Source organism: Daphnia magna, linkage group LG7 (assembly GCF_020631705.1).
Source record: "Daphnia magna isolate NIES linkage group LG7, ASM2063170v1.1, whole genome shotgun sequence".
Lineage (NCBI taxonomy): Eukaryota > Metazoa > Arthropoda > Branchiopoda > Diplostraca > Daphniidae > Daphnia > Daphnia magna.
In genome coordinates, this window is record NC_059188.1 from 12,380,487 (window position 1) to 12,407,620 (window position 27,134).

The 27,134-nt window shown below is 40.7% G+C and overlaps 4 protein-coding genes across 6 annotated transcripts; 3 read left to right on the forward strand and 1 right to left on the reverse strand.

Moving 5' to 3' along the window:
- Nucleotides 1–6,652: 6,652 nt before the first annotated feature.
- On the forward strand, nucleotides 6,653–20,210 carry LOC116926484. Of its 3 annotated transcripts, none has more exons than XM_032933386.2 (18): nucleotides 6,653–6,834; nucleotides 7,045–7,377; nucleotides 7,473–7,554; nucleotides 7,649–7,927; nucleotides 11,594–11,856; nucleotides 13,476–13,578; nucleotides 14,069–14,283; nucleotides 14,356–14,526; nucleotides 14,590–14,721; nucleotides 14,789–15,339; nucleotides 15,419–15,911; nucleotides 15,974–16,082; nucleotides 16,161–16,327; nucleotides 16,394–16,529; nucleotides 16,610–17,819; nucleotides 18,307–18,761; nucleotides 18,860–19,181; nucleotides 19,279–20,210. In XM_032933386.2, exons 3-18 carry the CDS (start codon nucleotides 7,487–7,489, stop codon nucleotides 19,528–19,530), a joined length of 4,926 nt encoding a protein of 1,641 aa, XP_032789277.2. In that variant the 5' UTR covers nucleotides 6,653–6,834; nucleotides 7,045–7,377; nucleotides 7,473–7,486; the 3' UTR covers nucleotides 19,531–20,210. The 3 variants fall into 3 exon arrangements, with proteins under 3 accessions (XP_032789277.2, XP_032789278.2, XP_045032948.1); XM_032933387.2 differs by having other exon boundaries at nucleotides 6,659–6,834; nucleotides 7,654–7,927; XM_045177013.1 differs by lacking the exons at nucleotides 6,653–6,834; nucleotides 7,045–7,377; nucleotides 7,473–7,554; ... (1 more) ...; nucleotides 11,594–11,856; nucleotides 13,476–13,578 and adding an exon at nucleotides 13,799–13,941.
- A 92-nt stretch (nucleotides 20,211–20,302) lies between these two features.
- Nucleotides 20,303–21,686, forward strand: LOC116926570 (ribosomal RNA-processing protein 7 homolog A). The gene is made up of 7 exons (XM_032933517.2): nucleotides 20,303–20,459; nucleotides 20,524–20,663; nucleotides 20,728–20,850; nucleotides 20,906–21,026; nucleotides 21,092–21,257; nucleotides 21,315–21,439; nucleotides 21,517–21,686. Exons 1-7 carry the CDS (start codon nucleotides 20,420–20,422, stop codon nucleotides 21,600–21,602), a joined length of 801 nt encoding a protein of 266 aa, XP_032789408.1. The 5' UTR covers nucleotides 20,303–20,419; the 3' UTR covers nucleotides 21,603–21,686.
- LOC116926496 (mismatch repair endonuclease PMS2) lies at nucleotides 21,684–25,130 on the forward strand. The gene is made up of 13 exons (XM_045177014.1): nucleotides 21,684–21,844; nucleotides 21,925–22,033; nucleotides 22,100–22,328; nucleotides 22,394–22,442; nucleotides 22,523–22,662; nucleotides 22,726–22,831; nucleotides 22,893–23,267; nucleotides 23,331–23,550; nucleotides 23,614–24,128; nucleotides 24,184–24,332; nucleotides 24,415–24,515; nucleotides 24,587–24,876; nucleotides 24,936–25,130. The coding sequence occupies exons 1-13, from the start codon at nucleotides 21,755–21,757 to the stop codon at nucleotides 24,993–24,995; spliced, it is 2,433 nt and encodes an 810-aa protein (XP_045032949.1). The 5' UTR covers nucleotides 21,684–21,754; the 3' UTR covers nucleotides 24,996–25,130.
- Nucleotides 24,910–27,111, reverse strand: LOC116926519 (glutamate-rich WD repeat-containing protein 1). The gene is made up of 9 exons (XM_032933451.2): nucleotides 26,962–27,111; nucleotides 26,613–26,894; nucleotides 26,290–26,555; nucleotides 26,070–26,232; nucleotides 25,789–26,008; nucleotides 25,551–25,719; nucleotides 25,431–25,489; nucleotides 25,248–25,368; nucleotides 24,910–25,189 (listed from the first exon to the last, which is right to left on the reverse strand). Exons 2-9 carry the CDS (start codon nucleotides 26,890–26,892, stop codon nucleotides 25,052–25,054), a joined length of 1,416 nt encoding a protein of 471 aa, XP_032789342.2. The 5' UTR covers nucleotides 26,893–26,894; nucleotides 26,962–27,111; the 3' UTR covers nucleotides 24,910–25,051.
- Between the last annotated feature and the right edge of the window lie 23 nt (nucleotides 27,112–27,134).

The following is a 27,134-nucleotide window of genomic DNA, read 5'->3' on the forward strand; positions in this document are numbered from 1 at the left end:
TTTCTTTTTAAGTATACGTATTTCTGCCTCGACTCCTTTTTCCCTATCCAATTATGCCATAATCGGTTAGCGTGGAATTCTTTTTGCCTAGCTGGACCAGTCCAAGCAAGTTATTCTCACCCTTCTTTATTTGGGCCGCCTGGGTTTCCCTGTGCGTTCATCAGTGCACACGTAACAAACAATCGAAACAGAAAAAAAAAAAATCAAACTGTTAAGCTCATGCTTCTTTTGCTTTAGCTGGTGTTTTTACTCATTAAAATATTTGCTTAGGCAAGTCCATAGAAATTACAATGCTGTCCAGCTAGGAATTATACGGCGTGATTTTGATTTTTAAGATTCTGAAAATTAAATATTCATTTCTTTCGTGGCAACTCTACAGCCTCTTGGCAAGGTCAGTGCCTGCTGTTAAGCCAACTGTTGAGGTAGTTAAAAAGAAAATCTTTTGCCTTTTCTCTTTCTGTATGGGTAGGGGGGGATTGGAATTCGTTATTTACTTTCCACTCTAAAATTTTTACTAGATCTCCTGGACAATGTATCTTTGGAGACACATACGAAGGCAATTTCTCTCTCGTTTTTTATATGGGACGCTAGGTACAAGGTTAAGCTGGAACACAGTGACCCAGTCCTCCATCAGAGACAACAACCCTGATTGTTCCATGTATGGGGGTTACCCATGGATAGGGGGGGACCAAGAAAAAGAAATTTAGGAACAATAACACAAATATTCTCTTCCTTAGGAATCGTACATTTCCAGGTGTAAAATGGGCTTCTTTTTTTTTAAATATTTATGGCTGTCTCTGTAGGATAAAAACAATTAGTATCAATAGTAAACTGTTTGGCTATCTATTGGAGAACGTAGACATTCACCTGTTTTAGTTGGTAACAAAACGTCTTATTGTTTATTACCTATAGGCGAGTTTGGATAGAAGAAAGACATCCATCCCAATAACGTCTTCAGGGTCATCCCAATGATGAGGAGCACAAGATAGCAAAAGAAAAATATCAGGTATTTCTTCTTTTTGTGTGTGTGTGTGTGTGTCCGTGTGCTTCGTGTCGTCGCCAGGACATCGTCCAAAAGAACCCGTGACCTTGTACCTTATATCAACTGAGACACCATCGCTTTGCATTTAAAACCTGCGATGTTTTTTTGGAAAAAGAAAAGAAAAAAATGATTTGTTTGAAGCTTCGGTTTTATTTATATATTCCAGGGTCTTGGCTGAACACACAAACGTTGTACAACTGACCCTCTGGTAAGAAGAAGAAGAAGCCTGTTGTTTTACCGACAAGTTTTCGCTTTTACTTTAAAGAATCTTCTCTTGACCGACTTGAAAAGTCAACGCAGCCCAAAACGAAAATTCTTTCACGCAAAAAAAAGAGGCGAGACGAAAGCCTTTTTTAGTGAAATCCCCGCACAGATCCGGTGTGATGCAACTGCGTCCATGAAACACCCGTACGTGTATTACAAAATATCCATAACGTGATTTGACTAAAAGATGCTACTTTTTGTAGCACCGAGTATTAAAAGATTCTTCACGTTATTTTGCAGCCAATCAATTCGTGTCAACCATGTTGCTGTTGGCGAGGTATAATCGTGGTATGAGAATTCACGTGGAAAAGAGAGAGAGAGAACTAATTATTGGAGTGCCAAAAAGGTTAGAAGGGATGACGTTGCCAAAAAAATGGGTCAACTCTATTGCCAAAGCAACAGACGGAATCATAAATCACCCGAAGCGAAAGAGAGATGGAAGAGAAAATCGGCAAATATGCAGCGTGTTGCCCGTCGCATCCACAACCGCATCAAAATGCTTGATATTGTCCCATTTTTGGTTGTTGGTGGTATGCACTTGAAATTCCCTTTTTCTTTTTGATGTCTCTAATTATTGATTGGGATGTATAATAATTTAGGTAATTAAAGGAAAGGCGGAGAGACAATGATCTGCAGACAACAAAGACGATGAACGACGTCTTGGCAGACCCAGTTTGACTGGAATTTTCAGTTCCAAAATGTGAGTGAAAACTGGCAGTTGCACGACTTGGGTCAAACCAGAATCTCCATCTATGCATTTACTTTAAAAATTTTCTTTTTTTCCCTCCTAATAGCACGAACGAGTGAAAAAAAAAGTTGTCGCACATGTTCCAGTGCTTTTTTTTTTCTTCACCCGTTTTGTTGTCAAGTAAAAATGAAAAAGGTGAAGAAAAAAAATTTAAGAAGAGATTTTCTTTCTGGAATTGTTGAACAACAATGTCCTTGACTGTATTCAATACTCCACACGTAGAGGATTATGTCTATTTTTATTTTTTTTTTCTTAGGTGGGTTTTTGTAAAAGATCGTGATAGGATTTTTCGTGTGTCTGCATCAACAATTCTGACCGAGTCGTCGACCGATTCGGAATCTTATTTCGTGCCGTTTTCTTTTCAAATTCAAAATGGGAAACAAAATGTAATTCCCTTTTTTTTTTTTCTTTCTGTTATCGGAACTGGTAATCTGACGCTAGAGCTAAGCACGAGCCGTTTTTCATGTATACGTTTCATCTCATGATTTATAATTATTTATTATCATCTTCCCCTCTATGATTTTATTTTAGAATATTTTGTAGTTTAATGACCGTGGCCTTCAAACGAAATCATCAGCTGTTCGACTCTGTAAGGCATCTTAATTCCTTATTTTTTTGCTTTTCATTCCTTTTTTTTTTGTTTCCCCATAGGTAATCCGAAGTCGGAACATCCATTCAGACAGCGAACCCGTTTTTTTTCCCACCCGCATGAGGCCATCTTGGGTTGATGGACGATTGGAATAAGATAACTGGCTTTACCATATAAAAGATAATTGAAACTTAAAAATTCGAGCTATTAAATTGATGATAAAAACGTTTCATGAACCGCAGGTCGATGGCGCCTTTTGGAAGAATTTTCTGGCACCTGAAAACAAACCTGCCACTCACTTCCATAACAACAAGAGGCATAAGAAGAAGAAATTCGAAAAGTGAAAGTGACCTGGTATTTTTATGTATCTCTCACACACACACACTCTGTATTTGGCGCGCATGCGTTTAAACTCATCATTTATAATCACGCTATCCAGCAGCTGACGAGGGGTCCATCTGCAACATTTAAAGGGAGGTGTGCAAAAGGAGGTTGTTCACGTGCAATTATGAAATGGTGTTATAACAACCATCACGACGTATACAAGCCGACATGTAGGTGTATACTCATCTTTACATTTTTGCTTCGTCATTGTGACGGTACTCACGTACGAGCTATGAAGGTCAACTCTTCGGTAAGCCATTTGCTTCGTACGACAACACTTGATGCCTTCTGACTGTTTCGCCAAATTATCCAGAAAAGACATAAAGGGCGGATTGCGTAAACGCGGATGATGGGCGGAGTAGGTAAAAATTCATTTGTTAAGAGTCACTGTACATTTTGCCGTTGATGAGGATGAAAAGACGGGAGGGATTCGCCGCATCTTGAACGACAAACAGACGTACCAAAAGTTGAAGAAGAACTTGACTTTGAGACATGATGACGTCATTGTATTCCACCATTTTTGAAAAGATGGCCTTGCTTTTATACAAATAATGCACGTCTTTTGTCTTTTTTCAGTCATTTCATCTAGCAACGAAGCTATTCAACAAACCCGGCCGAGTGAAAAGAAATGTCCCGTAGACCCTTCGTCTAGCTCGAACACCAGGTGATTCCATTTACGAAAGAAAATGAATAACAAGAAAATTACGGTGGTTGTCTCGTTAAAATGTAGGACGTTCGTTCCACCGCGTCGCCAAAAACATGACTTCTTCCGCCAACCTTGAGAATCTCCATCCGCACCTTTTTCTATTGAAGATGGGATTTTTTCTTTCTTTTTTAACATCGTATCAGGTGACAGGTACTATGATAATCTTTACACAGAAATTTTTGATTGCTGCTTGTTCCGCTTCTAGTGGGGATTGTCTTGCATACATCCTTCATTTGTCGTCCTCGTAGCATCTATTAGTTATTATAGCTTAACGATCAACCTTGCCTCATTGTGTTGACAAGAGAATGGCGAAAGAAGAAGAAGAGGTACACAGACAAAGAATAGATCAAATAACATCCCGTCTTCTTCTTCTTTTTTTAGCGAAGGACATCTGTAGGTGTGCTGAGTTTAATTTCCACAAGGTTCGATCTAAAACTCTTCGTCCTTCCCTTTTTGCATTGGTCAGAAAGATAAAAAGGAAGAAAGAAATCGTGTCAACCCCTTGACGTGTAGGTAAAGAGAACCTCTTCTGGTTTCACTCGAAAAGTTTTGTGTCCGTCTTACACGAGTCATGTAACCATATTTAATTGTTTCAAGGTTTTTTGGTTTTTTTTTTCTTTTCGATTTTATGCCAAGATTCTATCACCCCCTTGTTGCAAAAACTTATAACGAGGCGATTTGGCGCGGATCGTAAAACGTGCCGGCCAACCTTTCCAGCCAAAAAATGCTGATAGACGACCTTAATCGTCTAATCTTTAAAGGCCAAGGTATGCAAGAGAAATCCATCAGGAGGGGGGAGATATATCGATGGCGAAAATCATATGCAATTTTTCCAGGCTGTTTTCTAATCCTAAAGGTTACCTATTTTTTTAAATTTTATTTTAAAAAGCGAAAAGATAAAAACAAAACAACCTTATATTACCATTCAGGTGATGGTGCAAGACGGCCGGCGCCAGCCACCGTGACCCTGATGACTACTACTATTACAACTGCTACTATCAGCTGAGCATGTGTGTTTTGGGGCGCAGGCGAAAATAAAAAAATCCCGAGACGCGAGAATCAAGAAGAAGAAAAAAAAAAACTTTCTCTCTGACTGGCCCGTCCTGTGACGATGATTGCGTCTATATTTATCTATGCAATGACGATAGCGAAACACGTCCGGTCACATCCGCTTATTCGGCAAATATATTTTAGTTGTAGTAAGTAAAATTCAAACAAGTTTGATGTCGAGAGCTAATGTTTAGGAAAGCACCTGCTGGATTCATCTCTCGAAAGAGAGTAAAAAGGTGAGTGACCACTGGCTATATCCATTAATATTCTTTCCTTCTTTGATCGTTTTCGGGTGTATTTACTTCTTTTGTTTTGTACGTTTGAACCAGTAACAGGTTTTCAAGCTCGCGGCAAGGACGGTCACGCTTGAAGGAACGTTCGTTCGTTTCCCTTTTTTTTTTTAGTTGTTGTTGTTGTTTCATTTTATGATACTTTTTAATCTCAGAATTATGACTCTACACTTTTTTTTCTCTTTTTTTATTACTTTTACGAAAGGGAAAGGGGAAGCGACGACTGCTGGCCACGCCGGAAAATTAAGGCAGAAAATTCGAAAATGAGAAATAATTTTCAAATTGGGAAAAATTGCCCATCATTTACTAAAAAAAACAATTGACTGTGATTCTGTATGATACGTAAGTTCGTTTCTGTTCGTTATATATCCAGGAAATTAATCTTACCTAATTATAATCAAGGCCGACTAGTTGTGCGCCATTAAAAGGCAACCTTGCTATTATGCAAATTTTTACTGACTATACGGTACATGCATAACTAAGAATATTTTCTTTTATTAATACCGTCTTCTTCACAAAAATTGCAGAGGGCTTCATTAATGTGCAGATTTGCAATTAATAGCTTAAAAGGTGGAATCATTCCCATAAAACCTCCCCTGACGGGATGGCGGATGGCCCTGGCCGGCCCGACGTTATCTCGGAAATACTTTTTTTTGCGCCAAAAAAAAAAAAAATGCGTACATGGAAATCAATCAATTAAATAATGACGGTAATTATTAATGTTACGTAGGTTATTGCGGGGAAATTTGGATGCTCTGTGTCAAGGTTTTTATGTTGCTGATTAAGAAAACAGCGAAAAAAATGTTGTTATCGGTTGGCGCTTGTTTTGTTTGCCAAAACAAATTCCCTACGTTTATGTTATACAAGCCGATGCACAAGTTTATTCTCTCTTTTGGCTTACGTAGGAAAAAAGAAAACGAATGGCCACTGTTGTTGTGCTGGTTGAAAGTTTGGCCGTTTTCCCGACCGCGATTTCACGTCCGCTCTTTTTTTTTGTTTTTTTTTTCTCTGAATAACAACACGAGGAAGATTTTTTTTTCGTATGCACACCAGCCCCAAAAAAAGAAGCAAAAAAAAAACCAATCCTGACGTGATTTGAAAATTTCACTTTCGTTGGCTGGGACGCCCTGACTCCAATGAATAGACACTACGGGCAGTGTGCCAACATCGTAGTTTTCGATTCCGGTTTGAATCCACGTGGATCAGAAAAAGAAAAAAAATAATAATAAATAACAGGTATCATATTTTTCTAATTTGTTCTATTAGCAATTCAAAATTCATTTATATTATGTTAATTCGCGGCATTGGTATGACAAAGAAATTTCACTTTTAAAATGTTTACTCTTGAAAAACTGCCACTGTCGAAGATGATTGGAGATCTAAATAATTGAGTGTGTCACCATGATCACTGGAACTGGCTCAACAGATCCGGTATACCTTTCAGTTTCTGGATGTCGAATGAAAATCAAAAGTTTCTACGTCATCCCGGATTCCTTTTGTTTTGAAAGAAATGAGTGGGTGCAACAAGCGATGGCGATTAACCGGTTCTCATTTTCCCCTTCATCTTTAGGTAGGGTCTTACGTTCTGAAATAAGAAGAAAGGAAAAAAAACAAATCTCTGTAACAAATTGTGAAAGAAGAAATGGGTTGTTTCCCTGTTACTCGACCCGAAAATAAGGTGGGCGGTTGGAAAGTGGGTGGTGAAAAAGGGCACGTTCTCTTCTTGTGTACACCGTCACCTGACGAGAGATACAACTGAAGGTAAGAGGTGTCAAGGACGTTTCGCTACAATAAAGTCTGCGCACATCGTCTCCTATCGACCCAAGTTGACCTAAATAACCTTTCGAAAAATGTTAAGAAATAGCATCAAATCAAGAACAAGAGTTGAAGTGATTTTTTTTTAAATGCGGTATGTTTAACATAATTTTTCCTTTTTTGATTTGTTTGTTTTTCATTTCATTCGTTTGACAGGAATTGAGCCAGTGATGTACAGCTACACCCAGTGACCTCTTATTCTACTTTTCACTTCCACTTGGACTACATCGAAAGAGTCCCCCCCCCCCCTCCTCCCCCCTTTTCTATTATTTCTGAATCATCTTGGGCTTGTTTAGTTGGTCGACTTCTCGTGTACAGGTGACGATCTTAAGTGAAAGTGACCGTTGACCAACCGGGACCCAAGAGGCTCTTTCACTGAGATTCGCTTCACCCACCTACCACAAGAATCCCTTTTGGCTGTATGATGTGTATGGAAAAATAGGAAAGCCCAACCTCTTCCACTCGTCTATTGGTTGCGTAGTACACAAGGTACACATTTTTTTTTTGTTTTTTCTTATTTCTTCTTACTATTTTATTTATTTTTTTTATATATTTTAATTATTTCTTTTTTTTTTTTACTATAGACTACCACGACCACATGTTATTATTCTTTCGGCGCTGCAGGACCGCCTCAACAAACCGAGACGGTGTGGGTCAGTCGGCCAGGTGTGTATCCTCCCTCCACCCACTTCTCTTTTCTTTCTTTCCTCCTCCTACTCCTAGCCTCCTCGTATATATCCACTCTCGCTTTTGCGGCCAGCATAGGGTTCAGTGTGCCATGGACTGCCATTGAGACGACAAGTCTCTTACTTGTTTGCTCCCACATTTTCTCGCACGCATTCACGGGATCCCCGACAAAAACTTTTGTGTTTTACCCGCAACTCCCGGTTCGTTCCGATTCGTCACCTGCCGTTTTGGTTTCCCCCCTTGTTTTCTTTTGTTTTTTTCTCAAATTGTTCATTGGGAAGAATTGGGAATCTGCGAGTCTCCGCCGCACGCATCCGCACAGGTCAACCATGGCGTCGCCAGCCTTACACAGGTACATACTCTATTCATTTCAATTATTCAAATCTTTGTCGGATTGCGGACCCGCATCTTTTATTATTTCTATCTCGTTCAACAATTGATAACAAAAAATTCCTCTGGCTGTGAGAGCTGTTGGAAAAACGGTGAAAGTGAGAGTTTCATAGCAGAGAACCGTCTCCTATCGCTAGGAGGGACGATTTAGGTTCCTCTCACTTATTATACTGTCCTCCTGCTATGGCCAGCTTACAGTATAATATGTGTGTGTGTCTATGTCTATAATTTGTTTTCTCTCTTTTCAAAAAAAGAAAAAAATCTCCTTTCTCCCGTGTCTGTTTTTTGGCCAAGAACAGACGGCGCAAACTGGTTTCCTCGTGCTCTAGGTGTAACAAGTCCCTACCGTTACGATCATCCGAAAGAGAAAGAAAGAAAAGGTCGTTTTTCTTTGGTTTTCTCTTTCGTTGATTCCCTCTCCCTTTTTTTTCGTTTTCTTACATAATTTGAAGATTCGAAGAGAAAGAAAAATATAGCCAATAACAACAACCAGTCGTACATAGTCAGAAGCAATCGAATGCTCTCGTTCCTGCTTTCCTTTTTAAATCTCTCCTCTCTCTCTCTCTTGTGTGCATTTTCCTTTTTGAAACGTCCGTTGGCGCTATTTTGCATATCATGTTAACCTCACACTTGTCGGCAGGGAATGCTAGATTCGTTCGTTCGCCTAATTTGCGTCGATTTTCATTTCCTTCCTCGGATTTTTTTTTCTGACGAGAGGGGGGAAAAAAAATGAAGACAGCCGGAGAAAGTTGCAATTCAAAAGAGCGAAACAGTTGTGCAAATAGTAGAAAAGCTGATGAAATTGCATCTCCTCCGCATTCTTTAAATCTTTCTTTTTTTTTTTTTTGGGGTGTTGCCGGGAGAAATCAAAAGTCTTGAAACCAACCGGTAAATAACGAAGTAATGCAAACCAGTTAACCATTCGATGTCGCGTAGTCACGTCCGAAACAAACGTAGCCGCAGGTTGTTTTTATGTTTTCAATTAAAAAACCCGATGTTTCAACTCAATCTGAAACCGTTTCGTTCGTTGGGTTCACATGTTTGCCAGATAATTAGGGACGGTGGGGGTACCTTGAGAACCTGTTAACAGTTAACTATAATAAAGCGGAACTGAATAGTGGACTCTTGATGATTCCATTTCTTTTTTTGCGCGTGGCAACGATTTTCGGGTCCAACTTTCCGAAAAACGAGAAACACCATTCCGTTCAAATGAGAAGAAGAGAACGTGACTTGTGGCTCTTTGTGCGTAGAGGTCACACAGTCAAGAATTCCTCTTTACAAAGGGTTGGGCAAGCAATGATTTGAATGCGACATTTCCCGACGACAATGCACAGCAACAGGCCCTTCATTCTCTTGTGTCTTACACGACATTTTACACACAAAGGTATGAAGACAGAGAGAGAGGAGAGGATGGAAAACCGGCTCGTTCTGCCCATGTGGGAAAGAAAGAAAGAAAAAAATCAAATTTGAATGCACCTCAACGACATTTGTCGTTCGTTCGTTAGCCAACGCTTTCTCCCACCATTCTCCTTTATGGAACTGTTGAGCGTCCCGTTCTCTTTCTCTTGTCAGCCACCGAAATGCGCACTCCTTTACTGTTGGAAAGGCCGCCCTATTTGGCTTCCCGCTTTTGCCTTTTTTTTCTCAAGTTTTCTCAGATTTTTTTTTCCACTATCGACCTGCTGATCGTTACGTTATGATACACGTGATTCGAACAGGTCAGACGAGGGAAATCTTTTCTATTTTATTTTATTTTTTTTGTTCCTTTTAAAGTTTCAATTGAAATTTTTTTTTTAACAGACGAGGAAGAAGACCCCCCTTAAGAAGAAGAAAAAAAGAGATAAAAGAAAAATATGGGGGGTAGAAAAGGATAAAGAAAAAGTCAATAGGGAAGAAACGTTTTCCAGGTCAAACACGAGGGGGCCCATCTAAACGAAAAGATTAAAAATAGAAAAAAAAGATAGAGGGGGTGAAGAAAGAGGAGAATCCTATTGTTACGTAAGGATCAACTTATTGTTAACATTTAACTTTTTCGAAGGGGGGAAAGGATTCGTGAGCCCAGGCAGAAAGGACAACTTAAATTTTCAATGAAAAGTGAGGGAAAAAAAAAATTTTTTTCTTTTTCTTTTATGTTGGTATACGTGTTTAGCTTTTAGAATTTTATTTCGCCACTAATGAAATTGAACAAAAAAAAAAATAGGATCCTGTCGACACATTTTCAATTTTTCATTCTTCTTAGACAGGATTTTTTTTCTTCTTTCGACCCCATCTCGCTCACGTTCACGCTCGTTAGAAAAGTGTCGTGTCACGCCGCCGCAGTATCCGTGACGCCAGACCCGATGCGAGTTTTTTTGTGTTGTTGTTGTGTGTCTCTTATTCTTTCTAACCCAAACTTCTTTTCATGTCTATACGTCCGATCCCCAAGGCATTTCCTTCTCTTTGATTTTCAAATTTCTTTTTTCCCGATTGTATATACACAGGTAACCCAATGCCCGAATTAAAAGAGGTCAGAGATCTCATAGAGTTAGGCCCGATCCGGATACGGACCCGCAATCTGTGTAGAATTATTTTTATTATTATTGTTTTGGGGATTTTTTTTTTTTTTCTAATTTAACTCTCATGAGATAAGCAGAGAGAGAGAGTTTGAAGGAATATGCGTGTATATGTGTAGAGTTGACGATTTAGAAAGTTGGCAGAGTTTGTTTCTACCCTCTTTTCCTTTTCCACCTCTAGATGATTAGAGAGAGAGAGAGAAAAAATCTGATTTTATTTGTCATTTTTCCTTGTTTGAATGAGAAAAATTTTTAATCACTTCTGGTGACCGCCTTTCCGTTTCTAAGAGAAAGAAAAACAAAAAATTGTTCCAGTATCTGAATGCATAACTTTCGCAAAATAATTGTAAGTTGACCACAGTTCAATTGATTTATTCATCGTTCTAACCGACACCCTGTATATTGTGTACAGTGAAATTCACTTTCCTTTTTTTTGCATTTTTCAATATCAATGCCGAATGTTTCGTGATATTCGAAAAATGTCGACGTGAGGACGTCGTGAAACACGATATCCATCAGCCATAGCACAATGAGTCATTTCGTGTTTTGATGCTTTTGATTCGGCAGTGACACGCACAATCTGCTCGTCTTCGTGAACGGGCAATCCGTACATTTTTTGTTGTTCGTGAAAACTGGACTGAATGGAAGTGAAGACGGGCCGAGGAGTTTTCTTCTTCGCTAGAAATCGTCAGCAGACGGAATGTAAAAACCAGCTTTCCCAATACGCGCGCGCTCAACAAGTTTCTCGTTCTTCTTTTTCCCGTTTCGTTTTGAGAGACGGACGCCCTTGGGCTTCAATCGTAACGGAGCGCGCCAAAATTGCACGCATGGAATTTTCCCTTTTTTTGCCTCCCGTTTTCACGATCGCTCCTTTCCGTTATTCTGACGGACGACATACGCAAACCGAGTTTTGCCCAGCTCTCACTTTCCCTTTCTTGTGGCTCGTCAACACAGCCCGGCTTCACGATGAAATGAACAGCGTGTGAAACCCGCAAAATTTGAATATGCAAAAAAACAGAAACAACAAAAATAATTGCAATTGTAACCAAAGTTTTCTTTGCCTACTTTCTTTATAGGTTGGCCACTGCAGCGCTATTGTCGCTAGTTCTGCTAGCCGTTTTTCCGTCCGTCCGATCCATCGAGATCATCGACAGCGACGTTGCCGCACAGCAACAACAGTTTGCATCGGCTTCCATTTTCGTGCCATCGATCCTGCCAATCAACGCGCCCGTCGCACCGTCAGACAACAGCTCGTCTGCCCAGCTACCGCTGACCAATGAACAAGTGCGCTGGGCCGTCGATTTAGCCATTTCCCGCTTGGCCGGCACTGAAATTTCACGTGAGTTTTGATTTATTTCATCTAAATCATTTTTTTCTTTCTAATCGTGTTAGATAGGGGGAAAGGAAAAGTTGTGTGAGAGTAGGGAGGAGGGCAATAAAAGGAATTACAACCAAAAAAAAATGAATCGTCGCAAAACGGGGCCGAGTGGCAGCCGTGACTAAAGGAAATACTGGGACGTACGAAAATGTTAGTTTTGAATTTCCATATTGTTGCGTCTGTTTGAAAACGGAAAAAAAACAACACGAACCGCACAGAAATTGGCAATAAAAAATCGTTGTAGTGGTTTCGTTCCAGGCCACCTCCAGACCTCAACTAACCTATTACGAGACTATATGTCTTATAATGCAATACTACAAGTTATTTTACTTGGCGCACATTTACAGCCGAACAAAAACAAAACAAAAGTTCTTCTATCTTTTAACCGTTCCGTCTTTTTTTTTTTGTGTGGGGGGGGAGAACTTTCGCTCTCTCTCTCTCCATGTGTCACCTCTCTCGCTCTTCGGCTACAACAACAACACAAAAATAAGAAGAAAGATAACAAAAAACAAAAGAAACTCGTTTTGTGTGTATAGCACTCTCGCTGCAAACCTACACGGATGGATTGATGCCAATCTTTTTACGGTTTTTGTTTTTTCTTAGGGAGATTTCGGTTGAGTGGATGGGGATCGTATTTTTTTTTTCTTTTGCTTGCATCCCATTTTCTGCTTGAGACATGCTCGTTGTACATGTTGATGGATTGTCGCAGGGCTCAATGGAGACGGGTATTGTCACGGTGGAGAGAGAGAGGGAGGACAAACACAAACGTAAAAGAATTGGTCTCTTTTTTGTGTGTGTGTGGCTCAGCTTCTATGGATACTCCGGATGTGGGCCACCACGTATCACGGCTCTCTTGTTATTCGCTTTCACTTTCAGTTTCGATGAATGTTGTTGCTGTTGTTGATTCCTTTATTGCAACGGAATGGAAATGGCAGTTGGGCGTTCTGTTTCAGTTATCAATCTCGTTACGCTTTGATCAATTGGCGATGACTGATTCCTTTCTCACGAGAACCCAAACTAAATCGAATCGGTCAGATGAAGTGTCAGTTGAGTTGATTACGTTTTTTTATCCGACCAAAAACTTTTCCATTTCGACGTTGTAAAAGTACCGGCTAGTTTTAAAGATGCGCGTCCATCAGTCGGTCAAGGCCGATTTATTTATGCAAAAAACGTTTATTTTATTGGTTTTATTTTTTTTATTTTACAAGACCAAATAGAAAATAATTCGTCTGCTGATGAAATATTTATTCTTGTTGTGTCATCCCTTTTTTTTTGTTGCATGCGCCCGATTGGCCAATTCTTGTTACGTCATTGTCTGGCGGCGATTGAAAAATACAAGAACAAATTCAGGGGAAAAATTGATTCAAATCATTTTTTCGTTTCGGTTTTATTCTTGGCAGGAATGGCATGTCAGCTTTTCTATTCCCCCCCTTTTTTTCTCCCCATTTTCACGCCGTGGTTGTTTTGTTTGGCGGTTTCAAGTGACATGCCGGACCTGTTTTTCACGGTCGATTGATTATTTAAAATGTAGCGTGGCCACTTTTATTTTATCTTTTTATTTTCATTCATTTGCTCAACAGGTGTCTTCAACGGAAAGCTGGCCCATCATGTCAGCCCCGCCACTCGTGACAAGGCCGCCGCGGCGCTGGTCGCCGAAGAAGTCATTCGCATTCTAGCACAAAGGTGAAAAGAAAAATACAATTGCTGTTGTATATAATGTCTCTATTATATCGTATTTCAATTATTATCGTCCTTTCAAATTTTGATACGTTATGTTGTGAGTTATTTGAGACGCAATGGGGCAACGTAGCTTTTGTTTCTCGTCTGCTTGGCCCTTCCTTTATATATTTGGCGCGTTTCAAATTGAAAGATATATTGCATGCAACCATTACAAAATCGATCGAGTGTGTTATTTACGATAATGGAACCAAACATTATTTCTTCTCACTGACGTGGCATGAAAAGTAACTTTTGCTTGTCAAGTTGCAACGGTAAAACGCCACAATGTTACAAGAATGATGGCCAAGACAGCAATTTGTTAGCCAAGTGAAAGTCCTATTTGTTTGTTTACATTATTTTCTTTATTGTAATGACCCGATTCTCTCACGTTCTGCAAAAGCTGCTACCAACTTTTCATTAACGTTTTCTTTTTTTGTTGGTTTTCTTTTTTTAGTTGGTCGGTGAATTCGTCCGACATCCGTAATCGTCTGGGTCGAACACAACTCACTGGAACACGCCTGGCTGATTCCTGCCCAGAGAAAAAACAACACATCTGCCAACCCCAAAAGTTTCGTCATGCAAGTTCATTATGCAACAATGTCCAGAACCCCACTTGGGGCAATGCAGACACAAGTTATGGTCGACTTCAGCCAGCATCTTACAGCGATGGTATGAACGACAAATTAAAACCAAAATGCGGTGCCATTAAAGTTGTTTCTTCCCAAAATGATTTGATCACAGGTGTTAGTCAAATAAGGTTGTCTGCTTCTGGCAAACCCCTCCCAAGTCCAGTCAAAATCGCAGAGACTATCCACACCCCAAAGAAAGTTGGAAATGGCTACCTCACTACCTTGTCTGGCATCTGGGCTGAATTTGTCCAAAATGACATCTCACATCCCATCTCTTATTTGGGTATGTAATATTCTGCCTTTGTTGAGTATTTTATCATCATTTCACCATCTGTTCTCACTTCAGATCTGGGAATGGAAGGGCAATGCTGTACTGGAACCGAATCGAATTTCGCCATGTGCATTTCTACTCACGAAGGAGATAAGTGCACGTCGTATTCTCGCACGATTAGCATACTTAACAACAGATGCGAATTAGGTACACATAAATGTAAACAATTAAAATGTTAGATGTACTCGAAATCAAATTTCTGTTCTTTGCCCAGGTGCTAGAGAACAAATGAACGCAGCAACTGCCTTTTTAGACGCATCGACCATCTATGGAAGCAACGAGGACATTTCCAATCAGTTGCGCACCTTCGAGAATGGATTGATGAGGACAAGTTTCGGAGACCTACTCCCCGTCGACCACAGCTGCGATTTTTTCAGCAACAACAGCACCAATTGCGTGGAATCGGGTGACGCCAGAGTCAATGAAAGTCCCGCTTTGCTTGTCATTCACACGCTCTTTGTTCGGCAACACAACCGACTTGCTGCTAAGCTGGCCCGTGTCAACACCATGTGGGATGATGAAACGCTTTACCAAGAGACCAGACGATTAGTCACTGCTCAAATCCAACACGTCACTTACCGCGAATTTTTGCCTGCTGTGCTGGGTGAAAACCTTGCGGAAAACCTGAAATTGACACCGAAATCCGCTGGTCATTTCCTCGGCTACGACACCGACGCCTATCCGGGCACGCTAGAAGCCGCCGCTTCGGCCGCTCTCTCTTTCTCGCTTGCCATGCTGCCGGCCAAATTTGAAACATTCACTGTGGTAGGTAGCAGTTGAAACTAATTACCGCAAAGCAACAGACTAATGATGAAATCTCGCCGCTGAATTGTTTTTATTCCAGACAGGAGACAAGACAGGTGAAATGGCAACCAACGCCACTGGCCACCTCAACGCCCAGCAGACTGAAGAACTTCTTTACGGGTTGGTAAGCACCTTATGTCGCCGCGTGAGCCTTCACGTCGTCAAGGATGCCAGACGCTCCACCCTTCCAACCAGCAACGCAATCGACAAAGTAGTCGAGATCCTGATGAGGGGTCGCGATCACGGCCTGCCCGGCTACACTGCTTGGCGTCAATATTGCGGCCTGTCTCCCGTTAAGAACTTCAGTGATTTGAGTGACATTGTTTCTTCGTCCAATATCGTCCTCTTGGCCAGCGTCTACAGCAACGTTGAAGATATCGACTTATTCACTGGTGGCCTCGCTGAGACCCCGCTCAAAGGTGCCGTTGTCGGACCGACTATTGGCTGCATATTGGCACATCAGTTTTCATTGCTTAGAAAATCCGATCGCTTTTGGTATGAAAATGACGTGCCTCCTTCGTCTTTCTCTCGAGGTAAACATTTGTAAATTTTTTTCATTTCCTTTCACAAAATCTAATCAATTTTACATCGACAGAGCAACTACAGGAAATCCGAAAAACAAGCCTGGCCGGCATTATCTGTCGGAACTTTGAAATGATCAAATCAATGTCCCCTAAAGTTTTCCACGAGAGAGATAACTTTTTGTGAGTCTTCAATTTCACGAGACTGAGAGTTTCAAACTTTATTTACTATTGATTCAATTGTATTCACACAAAAAATAGGAATTCGCCAATCCCTTGTGATCTTATAGCCGACATAGAGCTGAGCCCATGGGCTAGCGATTCACCGGCTATGCAAGTACCAGAAGACTTGCTCCGCCAGTCAATCCAACGTGCTATGGTGGATTTTGCTCGTCGCCGCGAGAACGAACGATTGCTCTTCGAAACCAGTAAGTCAAAATTGCTCCTCCCTATTTATTGATCGATACTCGACTAACCAGCATCGATTCCATCAGATAAAGGGGCTGATCCGAAATCTCCGCTGGGCATCGCCTCTGCTTTCAACAAACCCAGCGCAGCTGCCATTTTCATTTCAAACACATCTCTGCTTCTGGAATACGCGTCCGAGGAATTCATCAACCACCTGGAACAGTAAAAACACGTCACTTTAACCTCCTCTCTTTTGGACGTATTAATCATTTTGCTTTTTTGTTTTTTAAATCGTGTCACAGGCCAAAGTTCGGTCGTGTCAAGAGACAGTTGAACGGATTGCTGGGCAATTTGTTCGGACGGCTAACTCGCCCGCTGTCTCAAGGACTAAACAATGTCGACGTCACACGTTTCGTCCAGCCGGCTACTGCGCCCAACGTCTGTCGGAACAATGAAGAAACGCTACCGTGCGACAATACGTCACCCTTCCGCAAATTCGGCGGCTGGTGCAATAACCTCCGCAATCCGACATTCGGCAAGACGCTGACACCGTTCAACAGGCTACTGGCTGCCGGCTATGACGATGGTATTGCCCGGCCACGATGGCGATCAGTCACTAACCAACCGCTTCCATCGCCTCGACTCATTTCGGTCGTCGTTCATCAGGATGTCAGCAACATGCACCGTCGCTATACTATGATGCTCACCTATTTCGGTCAATTCCTCGATCACGACGTGACATTGACGCCCATTTCACGGGGCTTCCAGGATGCCATTTTGAATTGCCGCGATTGCGATTCGCCCACCAACGTCCATCCCGAATGCTGGCCCATACCTATCCCGAGCAACGATCCGTTTTTCCCCAAAGTTAACTTGCAGACGGGACGGCCTGTGTGCATGTCTTTCACGCGATCTTTACCTGGCCAACAGCGACTTGGTGCCCGCGAGCAGATTGATATGAACACGGCCTATCTCGATCTATCCCACGTTTACGCGCAGACTCCGTGCGAATCGCAACGACTGCGCGCTTTCACCGGTGGACGGATGAACGTGACTCTCTCGCCCTTCCGTGGCAGAGATTTATTGCCTCAAACGAGCCGTCTAGCAGAATGTCAAGCTGCTTCCGGCTTGTGTTTTGATGCAGGTGATTCGCGTGCCACCGAGAATCCAGGCTTGAGTGTTCTGCACACTGTCATGATGCGCGAACACAATCGGATCGCTGGTCAGCTCCAAGCTCTCAACAGACAGTGGGATGACGAGCGCCTCTTTATGACGAGCCGTAAAATTGTTGGCGCCATCTGGCAGCACATCGTCTACAACGAATTCCTGCCGCGAGTGCTCGGCTGGAACGCCGTTAATCTATACGGGCTCAACCTTCTGACTGAAGGCTTTTACGAAGGATACGATGCCAACTGCAACGCTGGCATTTTCAACGAATTTTCAACGGCCGCCTATCGTTTCGGTCACTCCCTCGTACGACCTTTCTTCCCCAGAGTTGATGCCTCTTTCCAGGTAAGCCCATTAATCACACGTAATCAGTGACTTTTTGTGGGGTGGGGGGACAAAGTTTATTACCCCATTTATCGCTGAATAATCGACAGACGTGAAAAACGTAGATATATTTCTTCCATCATAGAACTAAAAGAAAATTAGCACTATGAGCGAATTGCCAAGCAAGTGTCAAAAGAAGAAAAAATAAAACAAAAAACAAACAACTTTCTTCTTTTGAATAGAGAGTGGCTAGATTTGTAAGCTGTTTTTGGGAGGGGCGTTTGACCAGAACCGTTTTTCGTCATGGCGTTAGTTAGTTTTTAATTATCTGAAGTTTTTCGCTTTTCATTTTGACGCCAGAATATCATTAACATTCGTAAAAATAGCAAGCTTTTAACTAACGGATTCGAAAGCCGTACAGTGGACCAACATCGTTAAATTAATTCAACTTTCGACAGTTGGACACAGGCTTCGTATCAATCTTTTAATTTCTCTTTTAATTTATTAGGAGAAAACTCCAATCCTTTTACGCGCTGGATTCTTCAACTCTGAAATGCTTATGGAGGTGCAAGCCATCGACGAATTGGTCCGCGGTCTGATCGTCTCGCCTATGGAAAACTTGGATCAGTTCGTGTCGGGCGAGATCACCAATCATCTCTTTGAGACCAAAACGGTACCGTTCTCCGGATTCGACCTGGCCGCTCTTAATATCCAACGCGGACGCGATCACGGACTCCGGCCGTACAACGAATATCGCGCTGCTTGCAACTTGAAACGAGCCGCTACTTTTGATGACCTTAGCCGAGAGATGACGCCGCAAGTGATTGAACGTCTCAAGCAAGTTTACGCTTCAGTTGAGGATATCGATTTGTGGACGGGTGGTTTGGTGGAAACACCGCTCCAGGGCGGTTTGGTCGGACCCACTTTCGCCTGCGTCATCGGCAATCAATTCCGAAGCTTAAGGTAAAGAGAAAGCAAAAAAAAAAAAATAAAATAATAAATAAAATGGTGCCAAGGTTGTGAGATTTAATTATACGTTTTCTTTGATACGTTTATTGCAGACGATGCGATCGTTTCTGGTACGAAAATGGCAATCAAGCCGGACGCTTCACCGAGGCTCAATTGGCTGAGATTCGCAAAGTGGCCCTGGCCCGTCTTCTGTGCGAAAATTCCGACACAATCGGTGAAGTGACGCGCTCCGTCTTTGACCTACCGCATAATTTCCTCAACCCACGCGTGCCTTGTCGCTCCTTGCCACCGCTGGATATGACCCCTTGGCGTGAGCAGGAAAGTGCCAACTGCGTCGTTCTAGGGAAAACGATCGCCCTGGGAGCGTCTTCACTCGTTTCTCCTTGCACATCTTGTACCTGCACAGCTGAAGGAGTAAGTTTCTTTCTTTTTTTAAATGTATATATATCAAATCATTTACAAAGTAAATTCTAATACTAATCTTTTGCCGTTGATTTCGTTTGGAAAACAGCCGCAATGTCAATCTCTGCGAGTCAATTGCCAGCAGCTGCTCACCGATGTGGGCCGTGATGCCATTCTGGCTGACAGTGTCTGCCGGGTCCAATGTGCCTTCCTCGTCAATCCCGCGCCGGCCGGGCCAGCGCCCGCACCGCCTGCACCGCCCGCCCCTGCCCCACCACGACCCCCTCAACAGCCACCGCCGCCACGTCAACCGCAGCGCGGCGCTCGTTTACTGCCCAATTTGTTGAATCTCTTTGGTTGATTTCTGCCATTTCTTCGTCTTCACCTTCTCCCTCTCAAATTCTCTCCATCCAATTCTAGATTCACATATATATAATAGTACAGTATAATATTTTTGGATGATTAAATTGTATTCCAGAACAATGAGTCGTAGTGGCCAATTGCCCGGCCAGGCGATACGTTTCGCATATCGGAAGTTGTATTGTGTCCATTTCGCAGATGTTTTTGTAATGAGCAAGGCAGTCGTATTTGGAACAAAAAGAAAAAGAAACAAAAATTTAATCGACTATGCAGTTTGAACGATATGAAATGTACAATTGTGTCGATCAAAACTCGTGGAATAGCAATCCCCCTCTCCCGTTTGGGTATTTGTAATTGTCTCCGCCTTGAGACAAAAAAAAAAAAAGAAATTACGTGAGGTGGCTGTGAACGCGCTGAACTTTGTGATAATCAAGTTTCTTCCCTTAAATGTGACGCGTTAATTCCTTATATATTTTTTTGTTTCATCCTTTCGTGCTAAATTTTCTTTCTCCGTCCGCCTTTTTTTTCCATACCATGTTCTTAATTTTTTTCTTTTTTTGTTTGTTTTCATTTTATTTCCAGACGCTGGCGGTCACGTGAGTGTTTTCGTACGTGATGGCTGTATATTTTTTTTTTTACTGAGCTGATTAGATTACGGCAAATACATGAAATTGCAATGAATTCTAAAAAATCATCTGTAATTTTTTGCATGATTTCTCCTTCCCTCATTTTGTACGTATTTTTTTTTTCCCACTTTTAAAGTTAGTTAAACGACAGTCGCTAATCTCACGCTAGATGGCGTGCAAATACCGTGGCAGACGATTCTTGAATTGATTTGTCACGTGTATGTTCGGGATCTTGTTTGTTAGCTTGTGTAAATCTGTCATATAATGGAAACAGAAAAATTAATTTTAGTTCAGGGTTTCAGATGTAAGTTGCATAAAGTTGTTGCCTGTTACTTTTTTCTGACTTGTTCGATTCATGTCGTTTGAAGGCATAGAGACAAGATTCAACGAGAAGTGCAAGGCAGGACATATGCTATTCTATAAAGAACATGCTGTACGGAATTCACATCCATCAAAACCTGTTGGGAAGACACTTTTTATTCTCAATGTACCCCCATATTACACAGAGGTAAAATTGTTTCAATGAAGATTGTTGACATATTTGTGACATGCTTTAAAAATGTTTATGTTAGGAATCAGTCAAACAGTTGTTCAGTAAAGCAGGGTTTGTGAGCTCTGTTAGTTTTGAAGAAAAACCATCAGGAACAAAAGAAATGACAAACATCACTTCATTTTTTTTCCAAAATCATGTTAAAGTATACTTCTAAGTGAATTCATTAAATTCTAATATAATTAGTTCTATAATTAAAGGGTTTCAAAGTTGGATATGTGGTGTACAAAGAAATATCTTCATTAAAAAAAGCAATGAAGATGAAATGGCAAACAAATATTTTCAGCACAAATGACAGCCCAATCAAAACAGGACTTGAAAGTAACTTAAATTCTATTCTCCATACTTCTAGATATTTTTTATCTAATCTCATAAATATTTTACAGAATGGATTTCAGAATATGAATCATCTTTCATTGATCCGAAAGAGCTTCAATCAGAAATAGACAATTACATGAAAGAATTTGATGACAGAAAAAAAAGGGAAGAGGAGGAGGAGAAACTTAAAGAGGGACAACCTGATAATGATGGATGGATAACAGTCACAAAACAGCAAGTTTTAAGATTTTTTTTTTAAATTCAAAATATTCATACCCTTTATAACTGCAGTAGTAAACATGCAGCTAGAACAGAGACAATGGAGAAAAAAGTGATGGAAAAGGAAAAGCAAAAACAGAAAGACAAGAAACTCATTAATTTTTATTCATTCCAAATGAGAGAAACTAAAATGGAGCGTAAGTCGAGCAATCCTACCTCTTGCAGATGATATATTATGTGAAATTTATTCCTTTTGTTTGTCGTTTTAAAATAGATTTAACACAGTTGAGGAGAAAATTCGAAGATGACAAGAAAAGAATCGCTACAATGAGAGCTGCTAGAAAGTTCAAACCTTACTAGCATTAAGGAAATTGGGATGCAATTTGTTGGGGGTTTTTTTTCATTTTTTTTTTTTTTTCAATACACTTACTATAATAAAAGTAATGTTAATTTTTTAAATTGCGATTTTTCCCATCTTGATCTTCTACAATTTCAATCTTTTTTTTTGCTACATGATTTGGCAATGTTTGATTGGGTTTAATTCAAAGATGGCCTCCCTCAGCAGTGGCGGTATTATCAAACCAATCGACCATACGACTGTGGTACTATACATGTTAGTTTAAACACGTCATTTAAATTTTTAATGCAATTTCGGTTTTTTTTTCTTTTTCTCGACCAAAAGCATCGAATTTGTTCTGGGCAAGTTGTATTAACTTTAGCTGTTGCTGTTAAAGAACTAGTAGAGAATAGCCTTGACAGTGGAGCATCTACGGTTGAAGTCCGCCTGAAAGGTTAAGAGACATCGTTTTAGCAAATACCGTGCTCGGTTGAATAACGTCGATGTCTTCTTTCGTTAGAATATGGCAGTGATTCGATCGAAGTCAGTGATGATGGGTCCGGCATTTCTCCTTCCAATTTTGAAAACCTATGTCTCAAGCATTACACTTCAAAGATTGAAGAATTTGAGGATTTGCTTAGTGTCCAAACATTTGGTTTTCGGGGAGAAGCTCTAAGCTCACTTTGTGCTTTGAGCACTCTAGGTGTAACAACATGTGAGAAGGGTAACACAATTGGGTGGAAGCTTGAGTAAGTGTTTATTATTTTTGGTTGTGAGATCTGTATAATAATGTATCAATAAAATTATTGAAAAGGTATGATTCTCACGGAAAACTAGTCAAGCAGGTTCAGTATTCTAGACAGGTGTGACTTTTTCCTTCTACAGTAGTGTAGAAATATTATTCCTTGTTTTCAGTTTTCATTTGTATTATTTTACAATACAGCCTGGAACAACTGTGAGCCTGGTCAATCTTTTCTCAACCTTACCTGTCCGACACAAGGAATTCCTGAAAAATCTAAGAAGAGAGTTTGTCAAAATGACAAACTTGCTAACAGCTTACTGTTTGATATCTAAAAACACAAGGTATGAAAATGTAAAAAACAAATTAATAACAATATAACATCATAATTTCAATTGATATTCCAGAATAACTTGCACAAATTCTACTGGTGGGAGAACCAGTACAATCCTATCTACTAGAGGTGGAGCAAACCTTAAAGATAATTTTATATTAGTCTTTGGACTTAAAAGTGTAATCATTTACACACTTGATGTTTGCTGCTTTAAAACTAGAACTTGTTGAAATTTTTCAGTGGCAAAACATGCTAGAAATAAAGGCAGTTCGGCCTTCGGAAGAGATTGTGGCGGAGTTCAACCTCAATGCAAATGTTTTACAAAATGAGCTGCATGACTGGCCTTTCCAGTTTGAGGGTTTCGTGTCGAGCTGTGCTCACGGTCAGGGTAGGAGTTGCGCTGATCGACAATATTATTTCATGAATGGCCGGCCATGCGATCCCAGCAAGATCCAAAAACTGGTGAACGAAGTCTATCACTTATACAACCGCAATCAGTATCCATCGGTTGTGCTTAACATTACTACTCAGTCTAGTGAGCTAGACATAAATGTAACACCAGACAAAAGGCAGTTGATGGTTGTTAATGAGAAGATACTCTTGGCAATGGTTAAAGTGAGATTTATTAATTAATTTATTTTTTATTAAATTTTCCTTAAATTCGTTTTTGTTTCTTAGGCGTCGTTGAATGATCTCTACAGTGAAGTCCCATGTACTTTTACTTTGCAAAATACTTCTTTGTTTAACAGATCTCTTTCGCCCTCCTTGGAGTCTGCGGGCTCTTCTTCGCATCGTTTAAGATCATCCCTGGCTGCGTTTGCTGCTAGCGGTTGGAAACCCTCCTCCCCGTCTTGTTCTCCTGGTGAAAAACGAAAATGTTCTTCTCCGACACTAAAGCGTAATTCCTGTATGATTTTCATCGCCTTCTTCGTTGATTTAACTATTCGCTGATTTCATTTAGAAAAACGATTGGATGAGTTCACCTCCCATTCGATTTCTCCTTTGTTAAAGAAGACAAAGGTTGATTTTCCTATTCCCGAGGACAAAACGGAATCATGCCCTGCAGTAGAGGGAACCCTTATATTCACAAATGTTAAACAACTTACCAAGGGTAACACTAAAGAGATAATGGAACCAAATGAAGTGAATGACGAGTCCATACTGGAGTTAGAGAAAAACGAAGACATACAAATCATTGAGACAACATCGGCTGAGGTTAAAGTAATCGAGACATTGGAAGAGCTTGAATGTGTTCTAGAAGATGTGCTTACTCCTTCAGCTGATCCAAAAGTGTTTTCCAGAGCTAAGATAACTGTTCCTTTTGACCTAAATTCCTTAATTGAAAAAAAGCGTTCATTGCTTGATTTGCCGAATAAGACAACTGACAAAAGGTTCTTGGCACGCTTCGGTCCTGACGATGCAGCATTTGCTGAAGCTGAACTTAGCAGACAAATAAGCCAATCTGACTTCGAAAAGGTATTAAATATATCGCTCTGGAAAAAACATGTAAAATAACACCATTATTTCGCAGATGGAAGTAATTGGGCAATTTAATTTGGGCTTTATAATTGCCAAATTGAATTCAGATCTTTTCATCATTGATCAGCATGCTGCAGATGAAAAATACAACTTCGAGATCCTCCAGCGGGCCACACGTCTTCAACCACAGAAACTTGTTTGGTGGGTTCATCAACATACATATTAATAGTTCCGTTATGATTTTTCATTTTATTCTCTCCTTTTTTCCCTTTTGGGTTTTAAGTCCTAAACCACTGACTTTAACGGCGGCTAACGAGTCGCTATTACAAGACAATCTCGACATATTTCAAAGCAACGGTTTCGAGTTCGTTATCAACCGAGGTGGTATGTGGCGTTATTTCTGTAACAAAAGCAATAATAATTTTCTATTTTCTTCGATTTGTTCACCGTGATAGAGGATTCCACGAAACGAGTTTTGCTATGTGCTGTGCCCATGAGTGGTAATTGGTTGCTAGGCCCCAGTGATATCGACGAACTCCTTTTCATGCTGCAGGATTCTCCATTGATTCAGGATGAGGATCGGAGCAAAGTGAGTCATGCTTCAATGGCTCGATTCCGGCCCTCACGTGTAAGAGCTATGTTTGCATCTCGGGCTTGTCGGAAGGCAGTTATGGTAGGAGATTCACTCACATCGATCCAAATGACTAAGCTACTTCATCAGTTAAGCGAATTGCAACACCCATGGGTAATTTTCATGAATGTTTGAAATGACACATTATGATATTTAATATTTTTTTTTATTAGAATTGCCCGCACGGTCGACCAACAATGAGACATTTAATTAACATAGATGCGGTTTTGTAATTCATGTGGGGAAATCAAGATATTTTCATTACTCACCACCATCCACTACTCACTACTCACACGCTAATAGTTTTGAATATATTAAAACCAGTAATGGCTGTGCTAATTAGCATGCCTGGAATTTGTGGATGCCAATGCAGTTCTTTAATTTCCTTTTGCCCCTGGTGGATGAACAGTAGTTGAGGCGGTAAATCCTATAGCAAGAAAAAAACATCAACTACATATAAGTGCATGCTCATGTGCAGTACTTACTGCAAGTTCGGGCTCTACATTCGAACCAGCCACTTCTTCGTCTTTTTCCAGAGCCAAATCCCATAATGCTATTTGATCATCAGCTCCAGCTGATGCAAATACAGTTGAGTCTGTTGGATGCCTAGATTATAAATTAGAAAACAAATTACGTTTTTGACCTTGTTCTTCTTTCCCACTACGTACCATTCTACGGAAGTGATCGGCGCAGTATGATGCTTGAACGTCGCAACTGGGGTTCCAGCCTAGAGGGGGAAAATGGCATACAACAACCAATGAAGATATAAACGCAAATGACGTACGTACCTGAAATTGGCGCAAATCCCATACATGTAACTTTCCATCGTCGCCTCCTGATAAGATGAAAGGTTCTCGTTTGTTCCAATTGATAACATTGATGTCATTTTCGTGGGCGTTCGCGGCAGTGAGCATGCAAGCTTTACCCGGCTGTACTCTTGTGTCCCAAATACGGATGCTGCAAGAAGCAAAACTCATTGTAGATCTAACATTTAATTTTACATGAATTCAACTTTCATTGCAATACCTGCGATCGACGGAACATGACGCAAGGACATTTGGTTCATTTGGTGACCATTGCAAATCTTCTACTGAGGCATTGTGGCCAACAAGAGGGCGCTGATCTACTACCCAAAGACCACCTTCACTTGGTTTCCAAATATGAATATTCTTTTTACAGTCACCGGTCGCAAGAACACCGGGCATTGGCACAGACCAATCCATTGCAAAACCTTCTGTTGTGTGACCTACAATATTTCCAAAGATAGCAAAGTTAAACTAATTAAAACTGAACCACGCTAGTTATACCTTTAAAAGTAAACAGTGGTCTGGGACTTTCTTTATTTTCAACATAGGTCTTCAACAATACTGGGTCATTTACAGCTTTCAGTGGGTGAGTTAGATCCCACAGGTAAACCTTACCCGTCTCTGACCATGAAGCTGCAAGAGGCTTATCACCAACTACACACATCTAAAAATTTTGGTCTTTCATGATAAGGGGCAGAAGAAAATATATTTTGCTAATTACCCTGACTCTGTTCACAGATCCCTGATGGTGGATAATAGCACATTCAAGATCTGGTTTCATTGTGGTCTCTTCATCTTCTTCATCACTATCTTCACTATCTGATTCAGGTTGAGTTTTTTGCATATTTGACATTTTCATGACAATAAGGCGATTAGTGAATTCAGTTGACGCCTGTGTTCCAGATAACAAATAAGCTGTGTGCGGGAAGTCAGTGCGCTCAGCTCCCAAACCATCAGGAATTATGTCAAAACTAAGACAAGGAGCACCTAAACCAAATTATTGTAACACACACAAATAATTAACTGCAGAATAAGACACAATACCAGTATTGGCTTTGTGAAACATGAGATAGGCATTCTCATCACACACAAGCTCTTCTCCTTCCTCCAAGGGTTTCCCAGGTAAGTAAGTTTGCTGTGGTCCTTGTAATACATCTTCTTCCACCGCGTCACCTTCATCTTGGCTGTCATTGTCATCATCTTCAGAGTCACTGTCACTTTCTTCGTCAAGGTTCTCATAACACTCGCTGTCATCATCTTCTTCTTTCATTTCTTCGTCATTAAAACGAACGCAATCATCCATCGCTTCTTCTTTATCACTCATTTCTACAGAGATGGCATTACCGTGAAAAAGTACGGGGATAAAATTCACTTAAGAGAAAGATTAAAATACCTTCTTAGTCGACGGCAAATATTATAAATGTCGCAGCTAATCCGGTTGCGCTTTGATGGACGAATTCAGAACCTTTCCATACCCACGTGTATAGATTTCGTAAAATTGAGTCTGCACTTAGCTTTCTTTAGGGCCATCTAGCGTTCTATAAACAAGTTGTTTAGAATGCGATA